This window comes from Lepidochelys kempii, chromosome 10, assembly GCF_965140285.1.
Source record: "Lepidochelys kempii isolate rLepKem1 chromosome 10, rLepKem1.hap1, whole genome shotgun sequence".
Lineage (NCBI taxonomy): Eukaryota > Metazoa > Chordata > Testudines > Cheloniidae > Lepidochelys > Lepidochelys kempii.
This window is the reverse complement of record NC_136389.1, coordinates 76,412,213-76,422,332: the sequence shown is the minus strand read 5'-3', so window position 1 is coordinate 76,422,332 and position 10,120 is coordinate 76,412,213. Positions and strand designations below refer to the sequence as shown.

The window sequence follows — 10,120 nt, the reverse complement described above, 5'->3', positions numbered from 1 at the left end:
ATGTTGGATACATAACCAATCTTTTATATCTATGTGTAATTTCAATACAGTAATTTCAATGCAGGGAGCTCAGTGGGGGGTGGTCTGGGTGCAGGGGGTCTGGTTACAGGGGGTCTCCAGATGCGGGGTTGAGGTTCAGTGGGGTGGGGTTCAGGTATGGAGGGCTAGAGGGTTTCTAGATGTACGGGGTTAGGCTTGGCAGGGGTGTCTCGCTATGGGAGATCCGGATGCATAGGGTTGAGCGGATGGGGGAGCAGCTCCCCATATATTGACTCCTCCCCCACAGCTGAGGAGTGATGGGGATAGAAAGCAGGAGAGGATGCTGAGCTTCCTGCATCTGGGGGAGATTTGTGGGGGTGGGTCTGATACAGACCCAGCCACTCCTTGCAGGAGAAGAGGAAGTTCCGTCCTCTCCTGCCTCCAGCCCAGCCAGGACTACCAGCTGATTCTGGCTCAGAGTAGGAGCCCGTGGCTGGGGTGTCCCCAGCCCCAAGGTGATTTACCTCTGCTGGCTGCTCCAGGTGCCTGAAAGGATGTGCCTGCACTGCTAGGGAGTGGTGCGTGACTGCTCTTGCAGCTTCCCTTTGCTTCCCTGTCAGAAAGACATTTTTCTGCAGGGAAGCAAAGAAATCTGCAGGGGATATGAATTCTGCATACGCACAGCGGCACAGAATTCCCGCAGGAGTATTTTAAAGGAGACTATCCATTAACTCTTATCAATGTACAGCCAATGGCATACAATTTAGTTCTCATTCTAATAGTGAGCAGTGATATAAACCTATACATGGACTAGTCAATTTGTTACAGTATTTTAATTAATTGTATTGAAATTGTCAGTGTATGACTGTGCTGTATTACTTTGGGGCTAAATTCTTCCTTGGTTTCTTGTTTCAGGGGAGCCCAGCAATTTTAACAGTTGCTTCCCCAACCCTTTTCTTGTCTTCTCATCTACCCCCCACAAGCCAGGAACTTCAAGCTCTGCTTGGTAGCTACCCTCTTGAATGCACAAACACTGTGGAAATCATTTAATAGTGTATACATGTAATAAATAAATTAATTAAATAAAGCATGTAAGACTCAAACCTATGCAGGACGTAGCCCCTTCTGCTTTTATGTTGACTTTTTAGCAGCTTAAAAGAAAAGTCTTTTCTGCACACAAATTTTTTGGTAACAGCTGCAAGAAAAAGAAAAGGAGCTTTTTGAGAGATCTGTCCTGAAACTGGGGATCGTCTTTGCATTTACAATGGGATTATTTTCAATGTTACCGGCATTTTGTGTGTCAATAAGAGGCACTTGGTGGTATGGCAGGAGAGCAAAGCAAAGCAGAGGAGTAAGAATCCACAGGGTTGTCCTGAATGGGGCATGGATGCCTTAATTTAGGACGAGTTTTTAAGCATTTTTCTTCTATTGATGAAAGATTTGTTTGTTTGGTTTTTTTTTTTTTTTTTGCAATCTACTTGCTTCAGGGAGACATCTGACATTTCGTTTTAACGTATTTTTACAAATCTCCCTCATTCGAGCTGATCTCAGGGGACAATCTTGCGCGTATGCCTGCGGCGTGGGCCAGGGCCAGGCATTGCTTTGGGGCGCAGGAGGGAGCCTGCAGGGCTGCGGGGCGGCCTGGCAGACCCGGAGCCATCAGTGCCTCGGGCTGACCCTCTGTTCCCGTTTTGAAGGTCTCCTTTGCGACCACGAGGACTTCCCTCCGCCCTCGCCCCCGCCCCGCCAAGCAGATTCCAGCGCACAAGCTCGCAGCCTCCGAAAAACAAAAACACCAGCCCAGGGAGCTCAGTGCCGGTCAGGCCCAGTGCTGTTCCTCCTCGCACGGCACTGGGACGCAGGCGGCGCGGGCAGCTGCCGCCCGCCGAGCATTGTGCACGGGGCCGGGCCGGCGGAGCCGGGCACTGGGGCAAGGCTGCAGCAGCGCGCGCGCGCGGGCGGCCCCGGGCCGCAGCACGGGGGGTAGGGGGGCGCGCGCCGCGGCTCTGCCGCCTGGGCTCCGCTCCGGACGGCGCCGGCGATCCCGCGCTCCTCTTTTTGCCGCGCGCCCGCTCCGGGGCCCCCGCCGCCGCCGCTGAGCGCGAGGAGCCCGGGAGCGCGCGCGCGCGCGAGACCCACCTCCCCCCCCCCCCCCAGTCCCCAGAGCCCGTGCAAGCAGCGGCAGCGGCATCGGCCGCCTCTTGTTTACCAGCGTTTAGCGCGGCCCCGTGCGAGCGAGGAGGAGCGGCGAGAGGGGCAGACCGAGCCGCCGCGCGGTGCAAGCCCTCCCGCAAAGAGCGGCCAGCGACTTCAATACAGGGCGGCGGGGCCTCCCCTTTCCCCCCCCCCCCCGGCGGCCCCCTCCCCCTGGGAGGAATTGCGGACCCTTTGCAAACAGGCTGCTGGGCTTTGACCTTCAGCAAACCGGATCCCCCTCCCCTTTTCCCCCCGCTACGAGCAACCCGCCCCCCCTCCTCCTCCTCGCACCCCCCCCTTACTCCTCCCCCCCCCCGGGTTGGGCTGGACGAGGCGCGGGGCAGGTTTGCAGCGCGCGCGCACGGGGTTGAGTTGGGTTGGGATTTTCGTGCCATGGGGAAGCAGCAGCCAGGAGGGATGCGAGCCGGAGAGCAGCCGCCGCTGCCGCAAGAGGAGGAGGAGTGCTGAGCTCCTCCGCTCTCCCCGCTGCCGCCGTGTGTGTGTGTGTGTGTGTGTCCCGGATTTTTTGTGTTGGTTTTGTTTTGTTTTTTTGGGGAGGGGGGAAAGGAGCCGGTGGCAGCAGCGCTGAGAGGAGGAAGAGGGGGGAGCCTTTTCATTCATTTTTATTATTATTATTATTCCGCGTTTGTAGGATCTTCAGCCCCCTGGACTTACTGGTTTTTGCCTGGGGTCGGGGGGAGCTTGCAAGGGGGGGGGGCATCCCTTTGCAGCAGCCTGCGCTTAGGGGAATAATCTCCCGGCTCGGGAAGCTGTATTTCCTCCTCCCTCCTAAGATTGCTTTGGATTCCCCCCCCTTCTTTTTTTTTTTTTTTTTTTTTTTTGCGCGTGTGTTTGCTGCGCCTGTGTGGTGTTTGAAAATGGAGGCTGAAGATACGGGCTGCCAGCCCCAATGTGCTTCGTGCGTGCTACTTCTGTGCACATTGTATCCCTGCAGGCAGCGCTGAGGGGGGAGTGTTGCTTCGCCCTTTCTGGGGGCGCACCAGCCCAGCGTTTCCATTGTTGGCCGTGGGTGGCTTCCTCCGGAAGAACAGCAGCTAGGGAAATAATAATAATAATAATAATATAAAAAAAAACCTTCCAATTTTCAGACCCAGAGGGGTGTTTTTTTGTGTGGGAGGAGGAGGAGGTCATTTCCCCCTCCTTCCCTCGGTCTCCCCCCAGCCTCCCAATTTATAGTTCTTGTGTGTGAGTGGAGGGGGAGAGGTTTGGACTTTTTTCTTTTCTTTTTCTTTTTCTTTTTCTTTTTTTTTTTTTTTTTGGGAAAGGGGGATTTTGTCCATAATTAAAAAAAAAAGGAATGAAGTCTGGCGCTGGAGGAGGGTCCCTGACCTTATTCTGGGGGTTTCTGCTCTTCTTTGCCACACTTTGTCTGTGGCCAACAAATGGAGAAAGTGAGTATTTTGCGTCTCGTTTAACATGGGGGAGAGGGGCGCTTGTTTTGCACTGCGGTGACTTGAGTTTCAGGGGCTGCTTGTGTTTTCCCCTGGTTGAATCTGCTCCTTAAGCACATTTAATGCCCTGAGTTCAGGCTGCTCTTTTCTCTCTCCTCACTTGGAGTGGATGGCTTTGATATTCCTTAATGTAACCAGGGTTTAGACACTTTCCCGTGTCTGAGGAGTAATAGTTCCAATTGCTTCTCCCCAACCCCCTAATCTTTTCACCTACTGTGTTCATTCCTTAAAGCCTCTCCAGATTTCCCCCCAATATGCCGATGTTAAACTCCCAAGACTGTAAAGTGCCAATTAAACACCGAAAGGCCCAGGAATACGTGCTTCCAGCGTTTAGAAGGGAACATTGACTTTAATCACTGGATGCCTTTTTTTAAAATCCAGTTTTAATACCTTCTAATTGAAAGGATTTCTGTAAATAAGCAGGTTGTGTTTTTTGTTTTTGTTTTGCAAAGTGTGGCAGCCTCTTCTTGGGATGCACAGATGTAAAAGGATTATATGTCAGCATACAAAGATCACCGATCTAATATATATTTTATATAGATCTATACAACTTGTGTGGCTGGGTGGGGGAAAAAACACAAATGTATTGATGATTGGAAGGATTAGAAACTTAAAGATGAAGAAATCAAATTAGAAGCTGTTTTTATACCTAGAACTGAAGTTCTGCGGTTGATTCTTTTGAAAGAGCACGAGTTGTTTTCTTCTGTGTGTGTGTGTAAATTCTGCCTTGTTGAGTAACGTGGTTCTGTGTGTGTGTGTGTGTGTGTGCGCGCACGCTCTGCAAATGGTTAAGTCTCCAGTGCATAAAGATGTCTGGTGTGGATTCTTGCTGCTGTTTATCTTTTCGGAATCGCAGTGTCTGTCCGTGTTGTTTGGGAGTTGCAAAATCCCCGACTTTTGTTTTTGTACATTTCAAACCTGTGATTATATTCTCTGCCCGCCCCCTTTGGTTGCAGGGGAAAATAGAAGGGGAGTGGGGATGGTGGGAGCTGAAATTGACTAGATAGCAATGATCAGCATATTAATCGGTGCAGATAATCAATTTTCTTCTGTTTTATTAGTTTGGATGGCTGGCCCCTAAAATTACGGGTTACTTTGCCCCCATTTTTGGCGGGGGGGGGGAAAGATTGGGGGTGTTGTTAAATGAAAATAAAAAATGCCTTTTTGTTTCAACCATTTTAACATTGTGCTCGATCTCCCTCTGTTTGTCTTTGTGTTTGTGTAGACAGGAGGTTTCCTTAATGCTAGATCCGTTCCTACTAGCTGAATGGTTTAACTTTTTAAAACGCTCTAACCATTGATGAACGTAACCAGTTTTTACTTTTGAAAAGGTGTGCGGAGAAGAGAGTGCATTTCATCCATTAAAATATGAGGAAAGAATTCCTGAAACTTAAGAAACAAACACATACACATGCATCCAATGAAGTGAGCTGTAGCTCAGGAAAGCTTATGCTCAAATAAATTGGTTAGTCTCTAAGGTGCCACAAGTCCTCCTTTTCTTTTTGCGGATACAGACAAACACGGCTGCTACTCTGAAACACATACAGGGAAACCTCTAAGTAGTCGTTTTACGTTGGAAAATAAGTTCTTTGGATGTACCGGCAATTAAACCAGTTGTAAAAATGTTTCGGGCAAGGCGAGGGTAGATGGAATTTGTGAGGCATGTTGAGTAATATTGTATTTCGTTAGACAGTGAATGCCAATTAACTCCTTAAAAGTCAGGGCACAACTTGGCTTTTAATGTTGTAATGCTTGAGCCAGCAAGGGCTGGGAGAGTTTTCTTTTTCGGATAAGTCGAATCTTTTAGCTAGAATTGCTTTCCAGAGAGGAGATTAATCCTTAGGGTTGAAAACTAAAATCCCAGAGCTTGCTATTTTTGGTTGTTGGTGGTGTATGCTGGTGTCTAGAAGAATCAAGGTAAAGATGATTAATCGGTTTCAGAGTAGCAGCCCTGTTAGTTTGTATTCACAAAAAGAAAAGGAGTACTTGTGGCACCTTAGAGATGATTAATAATAAATGTAAAAAATTAAACTTTGGTCCAATGTACTCTTAAACTGATGGAATAAATGTTCTTAAATTATTTTTTACCAAGTCCAGAGCATTTGCAATGGTTGAGAGGAGAAACGTTCTCTTAACAGAGACAACAATAATACATTGGATTTTATTTTTCAGTCTTTTGAAATGTTTGTATTTGGACCATCTAGCTAAAATGACTCAGTTAATAAATCTCACATGAAATACTTGTATTTTGAGGAAGATCCAGGCATTTCAATGTGACAAAATAAGATGAGAAGCTTGTCTTAGCTGAATACTGCCTCTAATTACGTTGACTTTGTAGTTTGCAGTTTTCATGAGTTTTTGTTTTCATGAGTTATTACTGAAAGAACTTTACTATTTGGGGGAAAAAATGACCCCCAGACAGATGTTTTGCATCACTTTGTATTCTTTCCTCTCCCCACAGTAGAGGAAGGAAGATTTATCTTATTTTTATTTGTTGTTCATATATAATGTCATAGCTAAAAGGCACTTCCATTTCTGGTCAAACAAGCAAGGCATTCCTAAATAGGAGTACACAGGAGTTACAACAGGAAGAAAAAAAATTCCTAATACTTAATAAATCAGTAAGAGATGAGATTTAATGACCAAAAAAAAAAAATCTTTAAAATGCAAGTACTTTAAAAGGAAAAGATGTTCACAGTATACCAACGTTTTGTCAAAAGAGCAAAGAAATCCATTCCTGAGAAACTTTGCATGCAGGTGAGGTAGCTCATGTGGTATGTAAGATGGCCAGGTGTTGGGGGAGACCCTTTAAACCTTGAGGCAGGTTTAAGATGCACATTAAACTCAGAATGTCCTTTTTTTTTTTTTTCCCTGTGTAAGATCACAGTATTGAGCATATTGAAATTTGGCTTTTGTTTCCTTACCTTAGGTATTAATGGAAGGAAAAAGCTGAAAGGGGTGCCTTAAAATATTAGACACCCAGAATAAAAATACCATTAGTATGGTACCTGGTGTAATGCTACTTTGGACCCATGACTATGTCAATGAATCTGCTTATCTTGGCTTTGAGCATTACCCCATATGTAGAGCTTACACTTTGTTTCAAATGTTTATTAACAATAGTACATGCTGGTATCTTCAGATCCATATTTCAGGATGCATAGTAAAAAAATCCTTATGAATGTAGTCAGTGTACGTGTGTAGCGTGAACATCAGTATCTCCTAATATGCTTGGTGATAGGAGTATATAGTTAGTTGAGTGAGTTACATAATTCTTTGGGCAATTTAGATACTGAATATGAAATGTTTCAGTCTTAAAGGAATTAATGTTAATCAGGTACACTGGAAATAAGAGAGAGAGGGAATATTTAGAGGTTATCAATAAATGATTAGGATTAGAGTCCATCGGAAGAAACAGTGAGGTAATCAGTGCTAACCCCAACAACAAGTGTAAAGGCACATGTTAAATCATTCTAATACAAGAATCAGGACACAGGGGTGTATGAATCATTAGCTAAAAGGGTTAGGAAATGGTGGTGGTTGTGTTAATATGAAGCAGGATGTGTTAAAAGGACAGAACATAGGAACTGTTATGGAATGAGGATGCTGGTAGTAGCTGGTTTAATTGTAGAACCAGTATTTTGGGGGAGAAAAATGTTTTTCTTCCTGTAAAGTAAAGGAAGTCCAACTAAAGAGTTTGACTAAATAACGAATGACAAAAATATTGTTAGAAGTGGAGGAGGAGAATAGGCTGAAGTGAAGAATAAAATTAACTGGTTTTAGCTTGAGTGAAACAGAAGAAATTAGTTTTTCGTTAATGGAGGAATAGTGTGGATTCTATAAACAAGTGAAAGTCGAACATATAATTCTAATAACATTCAATCCTTGTTAAAACTAATGTTAGAATGACTCTGAAATGTGAGTCTAATAATTTGGTTTTGCCTTTGTCAGCACACTCGATTTCTTTCCTTAAAGCCTATATGTTTAAAGTTTTCACAAGAAGAAAAACCTGCTAGTTTTAAGTTTCTTTACACTCTTAAAAGAAAAGGAGTACTTGGGGCACTTTAGAGACTAACAGATTTATTTGAGCATAAGCTTTTGTTGAGCTACAGCTCACTTCACGAAAGCTTATGTCCAAATAAATTTGTTAGTCCCTAAGGTGCCACAAGTACTCCTTTTCTTTTTGTGGATACAGACTAACACGGCTGCTACTCTGAAACCTTTACACTATTAAATGGCTAGTTTAGATCCATGTGCTTTACTTGCAGTGTAGTTAAATGGTTTCAAATGTTTTTTTTGTTTTTTTGGCTCTACTAAATTTACATTTAAGAATATACTCTTCTGCTTAATAAAAGGTTGTCTCTTTGATTTAATGATTAAAATACAATACTATATTTTTAGGGATATACGTTATTGGACTGAAGTTGTAACTGTGATTTTAAAACTATATTAGCATGAATTAAGAACTTCTTTTTTTGATCAGTTTTTTATGCTTCTTCAGTAGACTCCAATTTTACTGGTGGTCATTGGAAGTTTTCATTTGGTGAGTTGAGAGAAGACAGTTAATGGATTAAAATGATGAGTAATATTGTATGCAGTTTTTCCTGTTCACAAATGGTATAAACTGTCTAGTGACCCCTCCTGGTCTTACATTTTAGGAGGCACAAATACTGTGTGAAAACAAACTATTCTGTACACTTTTTGATCACTTCATGATCTTTCATGAAACACAACTTTCTTTTAACCTGTTTAGATGGTCATGTGTGATGTATGCATCAGGGTAGTTTACAGACTAAATTGAATAAATGATTTAAAGCAATAAAAAATATTCCCCAAAAAGTCTGTAATAAATTTACTGAGCAAAAAATAGAAATTAGTTTGTGCCTATTTCCTCTGTACCTTGTCACACAATGTTGAATTTCATCAATAAGATGCTAGAGATATTAATTTTATCTCTTTCTGTAATATTAAGATGTCACCTAAACTGAGGAAGCACTGCAGACCTTTGAAATCATCCCTTAAATGTTGGTTTATTAACCTTAATAAATAATCTTACTTTAATTTTAGTATACATCTCTCATATTTGAAAACACTTTATGGTCTTACCTAATAACAGCTGGCTTACTGTAAATTTCAGCAGTGGCAAGTGCAATTTTGTATTGAAAAATGTGATGACTGTATCCCTAAATTTAAAAAATGACTTGTGCTGTATTGTAGTAAGTTGTGTCTCAAGTGTTTTGAGCAATGGTTAAAGTTGTTTGCAAGTACGTGATTTCAGTTTATTACAGGTCTTTCTAACAAAGATTGGACTTAGTCTCATCACTATCTGTGAAACCTTAGAGTTTCTCAAAAAGAAAAGGAGTACTTGTGGCACCTTAGAGACTAACAAATTTATTTGAGCATAAGCTTTCGTGAGCTACAGCTCACTTGCATCCGATGAAGTGAGCTATAGCTCACGAAAGCTTATGCTCAAATAAATTGGTTAGTCTCTAAGGTGCCGCAAGTCCTCCTTTTCTTTTTGCAAATACAGACTAATACGGCTGCTACTCTGAAACCTTAGAGTTTCTGTTACCATTCCTGTTTCACAGAACACTTGGAACACAATGATGATTTTGAAGGGAAGGAGTGATTTTGCTGTTTTGCTGTGTTTGACATGAAAAATTTTCTTATTACTCTAAGGTGTGTAGACAGCCTTTCTTTGTGTGTAGTAGGTTACTTGGATTGGTTTTTGTGAACTATGAACCATTTTTAAAAAGGAAGTTTCCAAAACCTTTTATTGCACAAAAGCAGAAATCTACTAACAATAGTTCATAAGAAGGCACATGTGTGGTTTTTAGCTAACTTGCTTTGATACTGTTTTCTTAGCCAAGTTGCAGCAGGTGCTATCTGAGTTCAAGATCGGAACAAATTTCATAGTTCTATGTATTCTGTATATCCAAAGTGTCTGGGGCACAATTTGAAGACAGGCAGATGAATAACAACATAGGTGTATAATATGAATGAACATTTTGTATGCTCTTCAAATGGACTATAAATTTATCAACTCCTCAAAAGTCATAAACAGACTAAAAAGTTGTTCAAGTCAGGGCGGCTAATTTTTTGGAAAGGTTTTCAAAAGGAAAGTTTAGTAATTTATTGATTTATTAGGGAGATAAATCTCTTACCAAAAGCTGGTGGTGGTGGTTTAGATTTTGTTCAGTCTTTTACAGATGGTTTAACTACCCTTCACAAATACTAAATCTAAGCAACCCTTCTAGATCTTAGTTTAAATCAATGATTAATTTCTTAAACTACAAGGTGCAAGCAACTTTTAGAGTACAAATAGAAGGCTATGTAAAACTTGTTAGTATGCTGAAAGCAAAAATTGACATAAATATATATATACAATCTGTATTTTATTGGTATATTTACAAAAGAGAACATATCAGTTTGCTTTTGGTAAAACTGTTAAGAAGTCCTAATGTTCAAGCCTT

At 42.4% G+C, this 10,120-nt stretch overlaps 1 protein-coding gene across 4 annotated transcripts in view; it reads left to right on the top strand.

Annotated features, from left to right (window-relative positions):
- Nucleotides 1-2,147: 2,147 nt before the first annotated feature.
- The window catches only part of IGF1R (insulin like growth factor 1 receptor), a 309,308-nt gene continuing 301,335 nt past the window's right edge, over nucleotides 2,148-10,120 (top strand). For 2 of the 4 annotated variants that reach the window (XM_073304258.2, XM_073304254.2), the window contains exon 1: nucleotides 2,148-3,587. In XM_073304258.2, coding sequence (XP_073160359.1) covers nucleotides 3,494-3,587 — 94 coding nt within the window. In that variant the 5' untranslated portion in view covers nucleotides 2,148-3,493. The remainder of the gene's footprint in view (nucleotides 3,588-10,120) is intronic. The other 2 variants (XM_073304257.2, XM_073304255.2) reach the window with 2 other exon arrangements.